This window comes from Alosa pseudoharengus, unplaced genomic scaffold (assembly GCF_046254945.1).
Source record: "Alosa pseudoharengus isolate Yale_2024_CS ecotype anadromous, Long Island Sound unplaced genomic scaffold, YU_APseudo_1.1 YU_APseudo_1.1_scf_11, whole genome shotgun sequence".
NCBI lineage: Eukaryota > Metazoa > Chordata > Actinopteri > Clupeiformes > Clupeidae > Alosa > Alosa pseudoharengus.
In genome coordinates, this window is record NW_027468576.1 from 20,696,166 (window position 1) to 20,714,360 (window position 18,195).

The 18,195-nt window shown below is 40.6% G+C and overlaps 3 protein-coding genes across 6 annotated transcripts in view; all 3 read left to right on the top strand.

Annotated features, from left to right (window-relative positions):
- The window catches only part of abca7 (ATP-binding cassette, sub-family A (ABC1), member 7), a 30,615-nt gene extending 26,890 nt beyond the window's left edge, over positions 1-3,725 (top strand). For all 4 annotated transcript variants that reach the window (XM_076278370.1, XM_076278368.1, XM_076278371.1 and 1 more), the window contains 6 exons: positions 3-144; positions 399-533; positions 743-846; positions 956-1,048; positions 1,385-1,628; positions 2,024-3,725. In XM_076278370.1, the coding sequence (XP_076134485.1) occupies positions 3-144; positions 399-533; positions 743-846; positions 956-1,048; positions 1,385-1,628; positions 2,024-2,602 (1,297 nt within the window). In that variant the 3' untranslated portion in view covers positions 2,603-3,725. The remainder of the gene's footprint in view (positions 1-2; positions 145-398; positions 534-742; positions 847-955; positions 1,049-1,384; positions 1,629-2,023) is intronic.
- A 3,370-nt stretch (positions 3,726-7,095) lies between these two features.
- r3hdm4 (R3H domain containing 4) lies at positions 7,096-13,834 on the top strand. The gene is made up of 8 exons (XM_076278372.1): positions 7,096-7,250; positions 8,386-8,540; positions 8,669-8,787; positions 9,521-9,635; positions 9,906-9,991; positions 10,313-10,398; positions 10,587-10,642; positions 10,814-13,834. Exons 1-8 carry the CDS (start codon positions 7,201-7,203, stop codon positions 10,915-10,917), a joined length of 771 nt encoding a protein of 256 aa, XP_076134487.1. The 5' UTR covers positions 7,096-7,200; the 3' UTR covers positions 10,918-13,834.
- Positions 13,835-14,819: 985 nt separating this feature from the next.
- Positions 14,820-17,555, top strand: LOC143116962 (G-protein coupled receptor 54-like). Its single transcript, XM_076278373.1, has 3 exons — positions 14,820-14,996; positions 15,440-15,678; positions 17,095-17,555. The coding sequence occupies exons 1-3, from the start codon at positions 14,897-14,899 to the stop codon at positions 17,443-17,445; spliced, it is 690 nt and encodes a 229-aa protein (XP_076134488.1). The 5' UTR covers positions 14,820-14,896; the 3' UTR covers positions 17,446-17,555.
- Positions 17,556-18,195: the final 640 nt, after the last annotated feature.

The window sequence follows — 18,195 nt, forward strand, 5'->3', positions numbered from 1 at the left end:
AGCGTGCTGACTGAGATGGAGCGGGTCCATCAGCTCATGGGCTACTGCCCACAGTTTGATGCCATCAGTGACCTGCTCACAGGTCGGGAGCACCTGGAGTTCTACGCCCGTCTGCGGGGGGTGAAGGAGGAGAACGTGGCAAAGGTGCGGATGGGTTTGTTATCCATGAGAGGAGATGGTGCTATTATGAGAACTAGATCAACATGTTTTTTTGTATGTGCATGTCCAACATTACAGTGTTGCATTTAGTGTGTAGTTGAGAAGAGGTGTGGGTCTGCATACTTCAAATCAGATTATGTTGAGATAGTATGAACATGTAGAGCAGATAAACACTGAAATTGTCCGATATACTGCAGATAAAAAGTGAAACTCTGACTGGACATTTTTCTTTCCGTCAGGTGGCCGACTGGGGCGTGCGGAAGCTGGGTCTGATTCAGTATGCTGAGCAGGAAGCAGGAGGCTACAGCGGGGGAAACAAACGCAAACTCTCCACTGCCATTTCCCTGATTGGAGCTCCTCCAGTGATATTCCTGGTAAGCCCATGATGATCTACAAAAATCAGAAAATATCAACTAATACAAAAATATCCAAAATTTGAAGGCAAAGAATACTGTTTTTTCTTTTTCCAGGAAGTTATATTATGCGTTATGTGTGGGCTAATCAAATAAAAACGAAAGTGAATGATTAAACCGATTCCAAATAAGGTGTAGTGAGATGAAATGTGGTCCTTTGTGCATGTCAGGATGAGCCGACCACGGGCATGGACCCCAAAGCCAAACGTTTCCTTTGGAACTGCATCCTGAGTGTCATCAAAGAGGGCAGAGCTGTGGTGCTCACCTCTCACAGGTAGATATGCATCCCCATGCATTGTCAAAAACCACAGATTAGTAATGTTTTGACTGAAAGACTAGTGTTGTTGCATAATGACTTAATCTATCATTGCTTGCTTCCTTAGCATGGAGGAATGTGAAGCCCTATGCACTCGGATGGCCATCATGGTGAATGGCAGGTTTCGGTGTCTGGGGACAGTGCAACATCTCAAGAACAGGTAGAAATGTACCATTATCCATCTGTATCGTTGCCAAGCTAGTGTATCCCAAAATTCTGTTGAGCCTTTGTAGAATCACTGTTTTACTTACTCCAAATGCAGCATAATTTACATGACAGTTCATTTAAACTTCATAAGAAGTTTGGCGAATTGATATACCAGTGCAATGCAGCCCAAAAACCGAACTACTTCATGGGTGTGCAAAAAATTGACATTATAAAGAACACATCACAATGGAAAATTCAAAGAAGCAGTGGTATGAGTTATAATTCAACTGTAATATTGATTATACAAGTGCGACTCGCTCTCATCTTCCTGCTCTCTTGTCTCTGTCAGGTTTGGGGATGGCTACACGATAATCCTGCGGCTCTCCATGCCCTCACAGGAGCCCTGCCTGGTGGACTCCTACCTCAAACGGGCTTTCCCGGGCATCGAACTGAAGGAGAAGCACCAGAACGTCCTGCAGTACCAGCTGCCTTCTCATGCATGCTCTCTAGCCTACGTCTTTGACGTGCTCTCCAACAACTACGAAGAGCTGGGCGTGTCGGACTACTCTGTCTCTCAGACCACTTTGGATCAGGTGAGTGAGATGAGAGCCAGATGTTCCTTACAGAGTTGTCTTCAGCTAGGCCAGTTGAGGATTTGTTTGCATATGCAAGTTTTTATAATGAAATTTATATATTTTAATGAAATTAGCCATTGAAATCTACCTGTTTGGTGATTTAAAATGACAAAGGACACAGCATTCTTTGTTTATTAAAACACTTCTGTATAATAGGTTGGTTTGGCACGTTACTCATCAAGTCATCTATATGTGTACAAGTGTAAAGTGAAAGTTTTACCTGCATGCAGTTTTCTCTGTAATGTTATTTTTCACCCTGCATACAACCATACCAGTTCTATATTATTAATTGAATATTACTGAATATTGGTCATAGGGATACATAAGAACACTTTTCTCATCCTCTCTTACAGGTTTTTGTTAACTTTGCGAAAGAACAGAGTGATGATGACCAGCTCAGAGAGGTGACAGTAAATGGTGCTGTTCAGACCACTCAAACCAGCCGGCTGCTACCAAGCCGACCAGTTCAGCCAATAACCAGTGGACCCACATCACCAACCAGGTCACAGACAAGCCAGTCTTCCCCACAACACAAGGCAGCTGTCACTAGCCAGTCGTCATCTCCCACCCGCGAACCCAGCCGGTCAGCGTCACCGAGCCAGAGCTCTCACGCTGGCCAGTCCTCTTCACCCATCAGGGCAGCTCAACCTAGCCAGTCACCGACACTCAACGTGGCAGCTCAACCATCCCGGTTACCCACCCCGAGTAGGGCAGCTCAACCCACCGGATCTCCCAAATTGCCTGGGTCTGGGGTCAGAGAAGGTCACTCCGATGGGGTAAAAAACAAGGGCAAGGACATCCCAATGACAAGACTACCAAAGGCCAAGAAAGAGTCTTCAGGCGACAAGTCAAAACATAAAGGAGAGGCCTCTGGCAGTAAAGATCCCACCAAACTTTTCATGGTTACAACCACACAAGACAGTGAGATCTGAGGAGAGCAGCCTGGCTGTGGTTTAAAGGCTTGTGAAAAACGGACAAAATGGGTCGTCTGTCAGGGGGTGGGAGCCCTCCAAAGTTTTAGGTCTGGTGCCTTGTTCATTATCCATCATCGCTGTGCTCCATATCACTGTGTTCCCCCTGGCTCTTTAAGGCCATTCATGTAGTTGTAACAATTTATTGTTAAATCCTATGTGGAAATCTTCTACTACGATTTCAGGAGGAAAGCAATGACTCATACATCCGCATGCTGCAAACAACTACCAATGCATTCCCCAAAATCCTAGTCTGTTTGTTACTGAATGTTTCCATAATCTGATGCACTTTGAAACAGTAAATGATGTGCACTATCTGACAGTTTATTTTTATTTTACTGTAACTATTATGCTGGGTTTTCTTATTACTTCTGGCCTATATATACACAATTGTGTACAACTGATGTATAGCTTATTTTAAAGTAGTACTTATGTGACACACACACACACACACACACTTAGCTTTTTTCACTTACCTCCAATATGGTTGATAAACTTAAATGTGGTGTCCAAATTTTGCCTCTTAGGACCGTATGCCAACACTTTTTATGCAAAGTATTATGAGCGCCAAATGGCATTGTTTGACTAATATTATTTGTCAAAAAAAAGTATCACTTACATTAAATTGATCGACATCATCATGAGAATCAACTCTACCTTTCAAGACAGTCAACTTATATTGGTGTTGGCAGGGTAAGACCAAAATGTATTTAAACTTTTACGTTGTGGCATTTAGATTTTACAAATCATGGCATTATCACATACTATGTGAGATATCATGTAAAAAATAGTCTACTGGACTGTTTCACAACTCACTGTGTTTTAGGCTATGGTAATGACTTCAGCAGTTTACATGGCCATTGTTAGCTTACATCAAAGATCTGTGACAAGTGAGCAAGATTTGGACATGAAACATAATCTTGATGGATATGTGAATTGAGGGGAAAATTTGGGTAAACCACTTCTTCTGCTAAACTACTCCACCAAAACACCGCCTTCATTAGGTCAGTTTTGATATGTTTATTTATTTTTTATCTATTTTTTCTCAGTTTCATGAGTGTCAGATGAGAGGTAAACCCTATGCGCTGCATAATGCTGCACTCTTTTTTTTGGAAAACAAGATCTGTTACCATGTCAAGCTGCGTTAGCATGTGAAGACATAAAATAGAATGTATTGAAGGACAATGTGTTTAAATAGTAATATATACTTGACTGTGGCTGTAGTAATTTATCTGTGTTCAGAAAGTATGTCTATATGGAAAGAATATTTATGAATAAATATGTAATACTCAAAACATTTTCTGGAGTCAAGTTTGCGTTTGTTTCCTGTGTTAGTGAGTATACAGGTTCAATGTAGCTTTCATCTGTTGACAGACCAGGGAAAATTATGTGTTTCCTTATGAAAGCGGAGGATAGCGAGCTGATTCACATTCTTCTCGTGGAGAGGAGGACTGCAAGATATCCTGGCCGACATCTCAGACATCTCCCTTTGAGCTCGGGGTAGCTTGATCTCAGGAAGTTTTATTTTGCCCCTGAAGAAAAATGGGAACATTTCTAAATTTCAGAAGTAGTTTATGAAGTAGTTTATGACAATATTTACAATAATTAAAAGCTTCTAATCAACTGGAAATGTGACAAACATGCTTGGACAAAGACCCATGGTATCTTACCCCAACGCACAGTATGGAGGATGGTAGAGGCAAAACATAAGTATAAGTATAATTATAAGTATATATACTTTTTTGATCCCGTGAGGGAAATTTGGTCTCTGCATTTAACCCAATCGGTGAATTAGTGAAACACAAACAGCACACGGTGAACATACAGTGAGGTGAAGCACACACTAATCCCGGCGCAGTGAGCTGCCTGCTACAACGGCGGCGCTCGGGGAGCAGTGAGGGGTTAGGTGCCTTGCTCAAGGGCACTTCAGCCGCGGCCCACTGGTCGGGGCTCGAACCGCCACATTCCATAAGAACCACTGTTGGAGAGTTACAGAAAAAAGTCCCCCAAAAAAATCATCAAAAGGGACTGCTAATAGATTATTAAGAGGGCATGCCAAGTAAAGCCTTTCCAGTCATTTCATTACACATGTAAACGTCAGTAGTTACTGGAGTTACTACAATCTGGGCAGATTTTGTAAAGATGAAGTGTCATAGGAACATATTAGAATCTGTTTTATTGTCAAAGGGAGGCTTAAGAAGGTTTTACAAGCAGGGGTGCCAATTATTGTGGGCGACATGTTTTCTGAATATTTTATATATTTAGTCAACTTACCAAAGGTGCCAATAATTCTGAAGGTAATGTATCTATCTATCAATCACAGTAACGAAAATACATTGTTTATACTGTATTTGACTATGTAAGATTTTTTAAAAAGAGCTTTGCTTACCAATATTCACTGTCAGGAGCATTGTATGCCATAGGCGAATACGACAATAATGTGCTGTATGTCACCCTGTCAAGCTCCTGACAAAACTTTATCTAGTCAAATCTGATCATGAAGTAGGCTACAACTTTTAAAAAGTCTCCTAAGCTTTTACAGGTCAGAACACTATCTTCAAAGCCAGCCAGAAGTGCTGTTAACTAAATTGATCTAGGATAATTGTTTTTCAGTTGCCTCCAAATGTAACTCAGTGTGCTCAGCCAAATTGAGTTGGCTTGTGGAAGCAAATTGGTTTGGATGTTCCTCAGGTAGGGTCTGCAGTTGCACTTAGGCCCTCACTGGGGCAATCGACCGAAATTGCCCTGTCATCTTTCTGGTCAGTCTGACCCTGCTTTTCTCTACTTTGCTGGAAACTCTATCAAACCTCCATGATGACTACATGTCCACCTCCACTACCTTTTCCACATGGTTCCGATTTAGTCCAGAGTTGAAAATGTTTTTTGGCTAAACTTAATTTAATTGATAACTAATTTTGGATGTCTCCATTATTTAACTATACAATACTTCTGTGTGGAAGATAAGTTTGTTTAATGGAAAAAAATTATTAGTTGCAAATGTTGAGGATCAACAAACACTAATGTCAATTCCAATAAATACATTATCCTCGCCCACCCATCAAGCAAAGTCATTTTTTATTGAATTCTTCTCAGAAACCCACTCACCTGTCCAGTTGCCTTTCCACTCTCTCAATGAGCATTTGGATGCTTGAAACAGAAATGTCAGGGAGCTGCAACTGTGGTGCCATCTGCAAACAGGCAGCGAATCGATACATCACAATTATAATTAGTTGTATTTACTTTTCATCAATGCAATGTGAAACGCAAACCATCTTTCATGGCCTGTCATGACTTTTCACATGCAATACCTAAAGCAAGGTAAGACTAAAACTACATGGTCAAAGGTATAATTTCAATATTAGAAGATAACATCAAAGTGCATACTTTTTGGCTCAGGATATTCTTGATGGCATCAGTCTTCAGAAATCTTGGCTTTGTCTCTTCATATTCCAATTCTATTTTTGATTTAGCATGAGCAAAATCCAGAGGATGTTTTTCTGAAACATCAATGTGTGGCATTGTGCAGCATGGTTTTATGCATTTATCAGAGTTAGATGCTGATGGCAGAATGGATGATTTCAGTGGAGGCAGCACGATTTTATTACTCCCCATTATAGGTTTATCCACTTGGTGTAGTTTTAGTTTTTTATTAATAGTCATAGACTTGACTTCTTTCAAATGTTTATCAGTTTTTATTTCATTTGAGAGTCCGATTTCTGTCATTTTCAGATCATCATAAGATATTTCATTTTGGTCCATTTTAAGGGGCTCAACAGCCATGGAGAGGACAGGCCAAAGGTCGACAGATATTTTCAAAATTGAGGAGCCACTTTTGTCGCCAGATGGATTCACTGACTGAGACTGCTGTGGGGGCCTGCTGGTAGGGCTATTTGAGTCCTTTGGCATCAGGTGTGTTTTAACCGAGCCGTTTCGCCGTTTAGTTTTCATCTTCGGTACACATTTGATTGATTCCACCATCATTAAATCACACACAAATTTACTTGGACCAAAAGGTACTTCCACGGTTTCTTTCAAACGCTCTCCCTTCCTTCTCTGCATTATTTTATACCTGGAGACACAGTCGACAATAAACGTCTGAATACGAATACATGACAACATAATCCACAACTGTACAGAAAGGCTACACATTAGCAAGCCTAGTAGGCTGTCCTAACTTAATTAGGCCTACTTACCCCGTCGCCTAAAGCCATTGATCGTCAATGTGATTAACCAAAAAATATTTGTTATTTAAGTTTTTGTGCCTGACCATTTAATTCATCTGAAGTAAGATGTTTCAAAGAAAGAACGATGCATAGGTCGCTGCAAGGCACCTGATCACGCAACTTTTCTCCATAACACAGTTCACTTGGATGCACAGCCTCGTTCTGAATCGCTTCCTCTTACTTGGTCAGTGCCGACTGCGGCCAACTTCTTCGGAAAGACGCTAGGGTGTCGTACTAGCTTAAACAACAATTTTGCAGTGGGTCGCCCGAGACGTCTTTATTTATTTTTACAGAATTTGCTGTGCTTTCTGTGCACAGCTTTAGTTACTAAGCAGGATGGTTGTGCTAACCAACGACAATAACAACACCGATGAACGGGACTTAATGTGAGTGGGTGTAATGTTAACGTTAGCACAACATATTCGACTAGCAGTGTTATACTGGCTATGTATTGCTTTGGTTTTTCCTCTGCATGCATCTAGGCCTAATGTTTTCCGTCATGTAGCAGTTCATCTATATAAGCGTCATCCTGTTGTCAGTAGCCTAACTGGTTAAAGGTCGCGATTATATTAGCTTTCTATCTATCTATCTAGCTAGCTAGCTGCTAGTAAGCCTAGCCTAACCTTCTGCTTAACTGACCAAACAATATAACGTTACATATATATAGATCTAAAGGGCATGAAGAACTTACCTTTGATGTAGGAAAGTGTCTCGGTGATCATAGTGTTAAATGAGCAGTACTTAATTGTATTGTTGGCGACATTAAGTAATGTAAACATGAGCCATTGTTGTTGTTTTCTGGTCGGTGGCTACCTACCTATCCGTATAGCTAATCAGAGAGAGCTAATAGAAGTCTACGGAAGGCTGTCATCCTTGTTGACTACGGCCGCTGTCTGCAACGATCTACACTTATTTTGTTACGGTTGGATGAGCCCAATTTAGTGTGATATTATTACCACTCAAATGTAGCGAAAACTACATTAGGTGCCGTAACTTAACGTTACATTTTTTCCTGTCATATTATTGGGAAAAATGTTGGCATATGTTACACTGGCGATTTCCTCAGTTTAGTATCTGAAACGGAGACGATACTGTATTTCTGTGGCAGCAAATCATTTAATGTGGGCGAGACTTTGAAACATAAACCCACTGACCCATTTCTTTGCAGCTGTGGGCAAACTAGGCTCTGTGATGAAGCGATTTACCATGATAAGGGCGTTTTTGTTTCTTGAACAAACAAGAAGTATTCACTCAATGTATTATCACTCACTGACATAAATACAGTATTGTGAATCCAAAATTATCCACAAAGTCAGCAGTGTGATTTTTCCCCTCTGCGTTTGCTGTATGGATTAGAGATATGGAATTGCATTTCATGTGCTGTTTGTCTTTCCACATAGAATAATTTTATGACATTCTGTTTGCAAAAATGTTGATTATGTTGATGCATCAACCTTCCTCTATATCCAAATGAAAGTGTTACTCCAGTCCCTCATCATAGTTTCCACATTTTCTTGTCAGCCTAATCGATGAGCCGCCAAGATCTCTGCCTAACTCTCCAGCCAAGCGTGTCTCACCGGCCAAGAAAAAGCAATTCTATATCAACCAAGCAATCCGCAACTCAGACCTCATCCCTAGAGCAAAGGGCAAGAAGAGCCTTAGAAGACAAGAGAACAGTAAGCTACCTTACAATATCTTGAGATTATGTGTTATCTAGTTTCATCCTGCTTTGTACTTTAAGGCTTTACAACAGTAGTAAGGATTCAATACGATTTTAACCCACTCATATTGTGATGCCTAATAGCTCGCTTCCTGGCTAATCTCCTGGAGAGAGATGAATGTGTCAAAGACGAGGGCGAAGTCTGTGACTCTGCCATCCCCACCATCTTCACTGAAGCCTGCACCAATGGGAACTATGCCGAGGTACAACTAAATTGTTTATTTTTTATATACATGTATATAAGTATATTTTTGGGGCTTTTAGTCTTTATTGAGATAGGATAATGAGAGACTGTCAGGAAGTGAGTGGGAGAGAGATGAGATTGGGAAATGACCCAGGTTGGACTCGAACCCGGGACGTTCTGGAAATTCTTTAACTGAATGGCCATGAACCCTCCATTGGGTTGTATTTTTATCAGAATTTCAGTCTGGTAACATTTGGATTTGTTCATGAGGTGTGTTTCAATCTTGCCTGGAAGGCAGCCCGAATTTACCCCACCTACAAAATTTGAGGGTTGTTAAATGCCTTAATCGCCATTTTCATCTTTTAAACTTATTGCACTGTAATTATCTTGTATAACAGACACGAATGCCGAATCTAAAAATGTTGTTTTCCCAGTGACAGCGATTTTTGTTGTAAACAAAATGAACTCAAGTGCACTCAGGTGATTTGTATGACTGCTTCACGGTTGCTCATCTGTCCATCATCGTATAACGTCTGCCCAAATTATTTGATTTGCCCGGACATATCTTAACCAGGCATATAGGCATCTCAATGGAGCCACTCCAGTCCGAATTTCCTGCCCTCAATTCAGCTGACTTCCAGGCTAAGGGAAAATACCAGATTAATTGGCATGTAAGGTTTCATGTGAATGGAACTTCTTCTGTATGTTTAAGTGTATTTAATGTGCTGTATGTATCTGTGTGTCTCCCCCAGACCTGGAGTGATTTCATGAATCGCTCCGGTGAGGAACAGGAGAAACTGTTAGCTCTGCTGGAGGAGGAGGCCAAGAGGACCTGCGCCAACCAACCGCTCAAGGACCAGAGGGAGAGTAGGTCAAGCTTTATCAGATGCTTTTCTCATTCCCCTTGTGTAATCGTATTTTGTTTAATGTGTAAGGTCATTCTCCATGTTTACACAATGTAGTGCTTTTTCTCATGCAACTGTTTTAGGTGTCCACATTACACAACTAACTACTTTATGTGTTGTACAGGTGTTGCTAAACTGAGTTAAGCACAGAGACAGATTTGAGTTTGGCATAATAAGTGGCAACCGTATGTGTTATCGGACTACTCAGTTGTGTTGTCTTCATTCCTTACAGTCAACCCCGCCTTCAGTGCTCAGGACTGCTTCCAGAAGATCGACCGCAGGTTGCGTGTCTGTCTGAAGCGGAAAAATATCCCAATTGTGAGTCATCATTTTACCACCAATATGTTCTGCTGAAGAGATCTGAAAATCTAATGTGATTTTCCCTAAGGTCTTTTGGTGTCTTGGGGACAAAGAAAAATCTGGTTAAGCACAAATGTTGATAAATTCATAAAAAATAAAAAATAAAAACACGAGTGTACAGGCATAACAACTCGAATGCCTTAGAAGGGAATGGAAAACCGTAATGTCACCTCAAGCAGCTGTGTGTTAAATCAGAAATCCATTTCCCCTCATAATCTTTAGTATCATTGCTGAAGGCAGCCCTGACTGCAGAATCAGAACAGGTTGTCACTGTTTCAGGGCACCCTGGAGGTCATTGAGGAAGATCTCCTGCGTTTTTTCAGGGCTCAGCCCCATTCTGTTTACATCACTAATCTTCAGAGCAGGTAAGAGTGTGGCTTTGTCCAACCTATGCAGCCTTGTTCTGAGGAATTCTGGAGCATGTTGTAAATTATCTCCCAAATTTACGGTGATGTATATGTGTGTTCAAGAATATAAAGCTTCCGTGCTGAAGTAGACTGATGAAGGAAAATAGTAATCACATTTCTGTTTTTTGTTTTTTTTAAATCCCCAGCTATGAAAGGTTGTTGCTTCATGCTGTCTGCCAGTACATGGACCTCATCTCCCAGAGTGAGTACTGTATACAAAGAATAAATGAAGTGCAGTATGTCACTATAAATCAGATCAGCACATACACACACACAGTGGCAATTCAAGAGTGGCCTCGATAATGAACACTCTAGTGTAAGTCTGGCAGGTCAGAAGGCATAGCCAGTGACCATTACGAATGGTTTGCCCTAGGTTCTGACTGTAATGGGGCACGCCAGACCGAGGTGAAGAACAACCAAGAGGAGTTCCTGCCACCCCAACCCCTTCTGTCCACTTACCTGGGCCAGATGAGCTGAGAGATGGACAGGACAGAAGATGAGAGCGAGAGCAAGGAAAGGATGCATGGGCAGGAGGAGTCACTGCCACCCCATTAGCCAGTAGTAACACTGAGGAAGCAGCTTTATTATGAGATTTGGCTTGTAAGTAGGATTCTGTCAATACTGAAATTCTGTATTGATGGATGCTGTATTGATAGGTTTAGCTATGTATTTCACAATATTTCCCTTTGGACACATACACTCACGATGGTGCACATTGTCAATAGGTCAGTAGATTAGGGAACATGTCTCTGGTGGCTGGTTCCTAAAGAGGCGGCTTTAAAACAACAGAAAAAGTAAAGGTCAAAGGGGGGACATCATTATTAGCTTGGTTTCATATCACAGGACTGCATGTCTGTCTTACAAAATGACCATAATCTCCCACACAGACCCAATTATCTTCTAGAACAAATTATTTGATTAATCATTTTACATGACCATCTCTTTCTGAGAGTGCCCCTTCAGTGGATAGTGAATGTATAGAAAAAAAGTCGTGGTTGGGGGCTCACATCTCCCACTCGCTTCCTGTCTCTCCACTCCTATTGATATAAAGGCAAAAGTCCAAAAAATATACCTAAAAAAGAACAGTCCTGAAGGTGCAACACGTCAGATATCATCCTCCAACAATACATACTAGCACAACAAACTTAGCATGATGTCTCACTGGCATTATAGATAGGAAGCACTTATCAAAAGACACAAGATATGAATAGCACAAATGTTTGCATGAGCAGATGGGCCCAAGGATATAATAATGTGACATTAATGCACAGCATTTATATATGAACTGCCAGTAAAGTAATATTGTAGGTGTGCAAAAACGATACTTTGCATCATTCACACAGTGCCAGTATGCAAAACCTATATCGACACTGTTATGTTTTTTAGGGCCCATCGTTGATGGAAAACCTACAGAACTTATTGAAGCCAGTTATAAGTCGATGCAATGAAAATTAGCTGATAATTGCAACATTGTATTCATAATAAGTTTGTTTAGCCCTCCTGATGACACACACATCTTTTTCATCTAAGGAAATCACTGATCAATTCAGCCAATGTTACTTAATGCTTTAAAAGGGCCTAGTGCTCAATGCTTACTGATGATGTGTGTGATTATTTTACTTTATTTCATTAATTTGAGGATGCCAACAGGACATTGTCATGTTGGTGCCGTCAGTTTCTATCCAGCTGTTACTGATGTTGAGTTGTAGTATTCAGTGGACAGCATTCTTTCGCACTCTTGGAATTATTTCCAAAAGCCTAGAAATGAATGCAAATGAGTTTTCTTGCAAGCTTTTTGGTGCATTTGAATTCAAATGCACAAATTGGAGGCCTTGGACTTAAGTTGAAGAGCTCAAGCCCCCGCCATCCCAACCACCCCCCGGCTACAACAAAATAAATGTCCTTAGCTCATTTTTTCCAAAAATCACTACACTTCTAATATCACATAGAACAAATATTTATGTTTGTTTTACCAGCACTGTGCTCATCTGTTTCTTCTTAGCTTGGAGACATCTTAGAGTACGGAGATGTTTGTTCTCATCTTCTGTCCACTTTGTAAATCACCTCAAATGACCCTTTCTCTCATCAAAGTTTCTTAGCTCAGGGTTTTGTTTATTTAATGTACTCTTTCCAAGTGAAGTGTAGTTTTGCATTCAGTCCAATTCAGTGGCTTCCATGCCGACATGTATCTGACCTAATGGGCTGTGATTGGGTTATTGTGTCTCTTAAATTCTTTATATAAACCTCAACACAGCACCACTGCCACTACCAAGAGGCCTCCCACATATCTGATGCACATTTTTTGTATAGGCCTACTATACACACTTCAAAACATGGTACATGACACAACTGATGACTGGTGAGGTACTTGGGCAGTGTATAAACACCTTGATGGTACCTAATTTTCTTATTTCCCTCATGAACACAGATAGGTTTCAATTCGGTTGTCATTTCATTCTAACTCGATGGGCCAATGTGCAAACCAGTTGTATCTGATTCTGCTACTCACTCCATATTAGAATGTATACCATAGATAGAATCTTACCCACCAGGTTAACAACAGCTCTGAGGGAAGTTGTCATTATCTCTTGGTACTTGAAATCCCATGGACTAAACCCTCCTTTGAGCTGTAAGGTGCTGTGTTATTTGTAGAGAGACAAGCACCTCTGCCTTGGGTGCATACGCCAAAGTGGTTGTGTTTTTCATTCTATGTGACACGTTTGTACATGCAGATATGTGTGTGTGTGTTTATACATTTATACACTTAAAGCCTTTACAACCAGAGTCAGTGGTTCAGTCAACCAGGGTCATTTCATGTCAGATAATATGTTTTTTTTTTTTTTTTCCTTTGTCTTTAATGTCCACTGGTATCATTAACCAAAGTCTGCAGAGTCTGTGATCTTAGTGTCTCAGGCATCAATATACCCTCATGAATGTTATCTGTGGTGTGATATCTGTTTTTTTAAAAGTGCATTTATGGATGGGCTGACACATTATATTATGAACTTAAAAAAATACCCCAATATGTAGCCCTTCTATTCACAGGAAGTTGTGATTTAGCAAATAGTAATAACTTTTTACTAGACATATGTTTATACATTGCATCCTCCTTTTTAAAATCACATCTGTACACAACATGTGCCAATAGAAGATGAATAGTCACACTTTGTATGATTATAAGCTTTAAGTTGTCTGTATGGTTGTTTAATATATGATATGCTTATTTGTATGTGTGTGACATTGGTGTGTATTTATATTGTGCAAGGGTAATGGGTGTGGGTTTAATTTAAAATGCTTGAATTTTAAGCAATCACAACATTAAAATGAAACTCTTGACAGGATGAAAGCCATGTACTCATCAATATCCTCATTAAAATCTAAAATCAGTTTGAAAGCTGTTTTTTAAATTGTTTTCTCTGAGACTCCATGCCGAGTTCAATTGATTGCACAGAAATTCTGGCATCTAATGGTCAGTATGTTGCAGTGTGTTGACCATTCGAAAAAACGTTCATTAAATTAATGGTCAACGTGCCTCTTCAAACAATATTTTTGTTATATCAAATTAAGGTTCCACCTCTAGGGAATAATGTCCGCATAGTTCAACCCCCCCCCCTCACCTCAGCCATCCCTCTTAAAACCCCTTTGCACCTGAGAGACAAGGTGCAGCTGACGGACAACACAAAAATCAGCCACACATGCGCATCTTTAAACCATGGATAACTTAGGTTTTGTATTGAATATGTCAGTTATCTTATCAAATGACTCCGAAACGTCTTGCAAGTTGGATATTTGTACCAATAATTCGGGACCATATGAATCTGCGTTACTAGTAGACGCCTGGCTTGTGCCACTCGTCTTTGTCATTTTTATGATCTTTGGAGTCTGTGGAAACTCATTAGTTCTTTATGTTATATACAAGCATAAGAAAATGAGGAGTGCAACAAATGTTTACATTGGTAAGTCTGAATTAAATTATTCGAATAATTTAGTGGCTACACTTTGAGCTATATGTTGCCTATTATAACTGAGTGTATTTCTTTAGCAAGCCTGGCCACAACGGACATTGTTTTTCTGGTTTGCTGTATACCATTCACTGCAATGCTTTATCCTTTGCCAAGTTGGGTCTTTGGGAACTTAATGTGCAAACTGATCAGCTACATCCAACAGGTAACTTTTCACCAGCATCATAGCCCAACATGTCAGTTTTAAGAATATACATTTTTTCCCATTTGACTTTTGATATCGAACCAGAAATATATTATATTATATATGACAAAGACATCAGTTTGCAATATTTATCAACAGATACATTATTTTGCAGACTAATTTTGTTAAACAAATGTTATTTACTCTGCGCCAAATCTTCCCTATAGGTCTACCTGTACAACAGCAGTTTTAAAGGTACATTACATGTCGACAGGTGTCTGCCCAAGCCACGTGCGTAACACTGACCGTGATGAGTGTGGACCGCTGGTACGCGACAGTGTATCCCATCCGTTCTTTGCAGTACCGAACGCCAAGAGTAGCTGCCGCAGTCAGCCTTGGTATATGGATAGGTACGTGTCTCATTGTACCATCACCTGCTGGCTTAGGCCTCTACACTGTATCCCGAATATTTCTCAGAATAATTTGTGCGTTTTGTAGAATTTAATTTAGCCTACTCTACAAATGTAGGCCATGTTTTAAGGTAAAGCATTACCTTAAACAAAAATTGTAGGCCTACAAGAATACTTCCGCTACTTCATTTGGTTAACATTTTCACAAGATGATGGCTAATCTCATATATTAATGTGATTCATAATTTAACTGTTTAGCATATAATTAGCAGTAGTTAGTAGCCTACTAAAGTATTATGTTTAAGATGAGAATAGCCTAGTATATAATTGATTGTTGATATGTTGGTCATTTTCAATCAAATTAGCCTATGTATGATCTATTTTCTATGCCTGAATATCTTGAAAGGGTTGCATGACAATCTCTATTCCTGCCTTTTTATCAGGGTCATTTCTGCTGTCCGTTCCAGTGCCTTTGTACAGCAGAACTATGGTTGAGGAAGAACATGGCCCTCAGGTCTTCTGCACCGAGACCTTCCCTACTGCGATGCACATGAACATTTTCATCTTGTACAACTTCCTGGCTGTGTATCTGCTCCCCCTGTTCACCATCTGCATCTGTTACTTGCTCATGCTCCACCAAATGGGCCGTTCCTCTGTTGAGCCCATTGACAACAACTACCAGGTCTCTGTATGGGACGTTTGAGTTTTATTTCTTTTGTATAATTGCATGCAAAGCACTGACGGTCATGGCCAAAAGTTTTGGCAGTGATGCACATTTTGTGGTTCGCAAACTTTGCTGCTTCAGTTTTTGTGGTGGTGATTCACATTGTTTGTAGTTTATTGTGCAGCATGATCAGTTGGATATTACCAGCAATTCCAGTTATTACCAGGCGGGCATGCTGCAGGGAAACTAGAAACATAGAAAATAAAAGAAATGTATAGAGCGACAAAACATTGATTAATTGTTTTTTTTAGATACTTTCCTTTATAGCTTTCCCATGGGTTCCCAGATAGCCTTTGATAGACAATACAGTAACTTCACTCCTGTGCTACTGAAAATACTGAAGCAGCAAAGTCACAAAATGTCTGTCACTGTCAAAACTTTGCCATGACCATAATAGTAATATATTTAATGTCATTTGGGGGTAATTTGATTGGCAGTTCAGCTCAAATATCAGCAATCTTTTATACTAGGATCATAGACTGTAACTTTATGTAGTGCTTCTGACTAATATGTGTATGCATCGACTCCACCTGTCTTTCCATAAATATCTTTCAAAATGTGTCCTACAGTACAGAACAGTAAGCACCTACAGTACAGCCCCCATGCACAGTATATGGAGGATTGTAAGAGAGGCAAAAAATTCCATAAGAACCACTGTTAGAAGGTTATAGAAAAAGGTATCATCTTGGGGTCACCAAGTCCCCAAAAAATCTTCAAAAGTGACATCACTGCTAATACATTATTTATAGGGCATGCCCGGTAAAGCCTTTTCTGTCATTTAATTACAAATGGAAACAGCATGAGTTACTGAATGCTACAGTGACTTTGTCTCGAATAAAAATTGCACTCTTTGACAAGAAACACTTTAGGTACAGTTTTGGCGTACATAGAAAAATTACTATACTGAAAAGAACCCAATGCCTAATGAGAATTATGGTGGAGGGGCTGTGGGGATTATTTTTTATACCTGTTTTTAGTCAACTTTAGCAGAGGTGCCAATAATTATGGAGGGTAACGTATAAGGGGACACAAAAAAATAGGTTTCTCATGTACACCACTAAGTTTCCAGACGGGCACCAGAAACGTACTAAACAATTGTTTTTGCCCATGTCCTCTAAGGAACTTGAGTTTCTGGTGTGCACAAGACAGTATCTGGTGTGCATGTGAAACTCTCTGGGGCACACAAGAACATTTTTGTACATCCATTTAGGCCTCCATTGTGACATTTGTCTGTCCCAGAAATGGACTTAAAATATGTCTTACAGCAGAGTATGAACTTACCTTACTTCATATCAGTGTAAGCAACTGACAGACTGTAACTTTTATTATTCCACCTGGCTCCTTATCTCACCCCCACCCTCTCACCTTGTGCAGCTGCAGGTCCTGACTGAGCGCTCGGCGGCCTTTAGGGCCCGCCTGTCACTCATGGTCCTGGTGATGGTGCAGCTCTTCCTGCTGTGCTGGGGCCCCATCCAGCTCTACATCCTGGTGCGGGCGTTCAGCCCTCATTTCCAGTACAACTACTGCACCTACAAGCTGAAGATCTGGGCACACTGCATGTCCTACCTTAACTCCTGCATCAACCCTGTTGTATATGCCTTCATGGGGGCCCATTTCCGCAAGGCCTTCCGGAGGACCTTCCCCTGCCTGTTTAAGCAGCGTGTGGCTGCTGCCCCACCACCACCCAACAGGAATGCACATATTGAGATGCAGTATGTGTCATAGGATGCCTCTACGCAACTGCCAGCATACGTGTTGATGATAATGATGACAATGATAAACTAATGGGTCAGCAGCCCTCCTACACCTACATGTATTTTCCAAAGATGCGAATACCTATGTGACCTTAGTGAATAAAAGTATACAGATTTTGAAAGCACCTCAGTCTGTCATTTATGTTTGTGTATGGAAAATGGTATCAGTAACCACCATATTGTAGTCTACAGCCAGGTGCATCATATAATCTGTGATGATACTGATCAGTGATGCAAAAGGAAAATGGCTAGCACACTTTCCAGGAAGTAGGCATCACATTGGATCCTGTCAGTGAACATTCATAGGCTGCATCCCAAAGCTCTATTTGCATAGGGCCTCTCTCCTCGGTCCTCCAGCTCGTGGCCCGGAAATCGTTCAAAGCTCTACGTCATCGAGGATGTCTCATTTCCAGTAGGGGTTAATGGTCCGTTCCTGCCAGGAATATCAGGAACTGCCCCTGTGATTACGTTTTTTTTCCCACTACGAGTATTCATGTTTTGCCGTCGAAATGGTTAAAGCATACTGTCACAGACCTACCGGGCTCCTACTCCTTGTTGCTTTTTCCTGTCTTGTGTCTCCTCTACATTGATTTCTGTTGGAAGACTCATTGCACGTTGATATTACTGTGCCACCGTCTATGCTTCAGGTTCAAATATTGAGCGGTTGTGAGGTGTCTGAATAAATAGTTCCACAATGGCAAATAAGACGGCTGGAAATCAT

Excerpts from the sequence above, each read along its gene's own strand:
- r3hdm4 (XM_076278372.1), top strand. The coding sequence starts at position 7,201 with ATGGTTGTGCTAACCAACGACAATAACAACACCGATGAACGGGACTTA. Across the intron at positions 9,636-9,905 it reads GCTCAAGGACCAGAGGGAGA|TCAACCCCGCCTTCAGTGCT; the intron begins GTAGGTCAAGCT and ends CATTCCTTACAG. Across the intron at positions 9,992-10,312 it reads AGCGGAAAAATATCCCAATT|GGCACCCTGGAGGTCATTGA; the intron begins GTGAGTCATCAT and ends TCACTGTTTCAG.
- LOC143116962 (XM_076278373.1), top strand. The coding sequence starts at position 14,897 with ATGAGTGTGGACCGCTGGTACGCGACAGTGTATCCCATCCGTTCTTTG. Across the intron at positions 14,997-15,439 it reads CAGCCTTGGTATATGGATAG|GGTCATTTCTGCTGTCCGTT; the intron begins GTACGTGTCTCA and ends CCTTTTTATCAG. Across the intron at positions 15,679-17,094 it reads CCATTGACAACAACTACCAG|CTGCAGGTCCTGACTGAGCG; the intron begins GTCTCTGTATGG and ends CACCTTGTGCAG.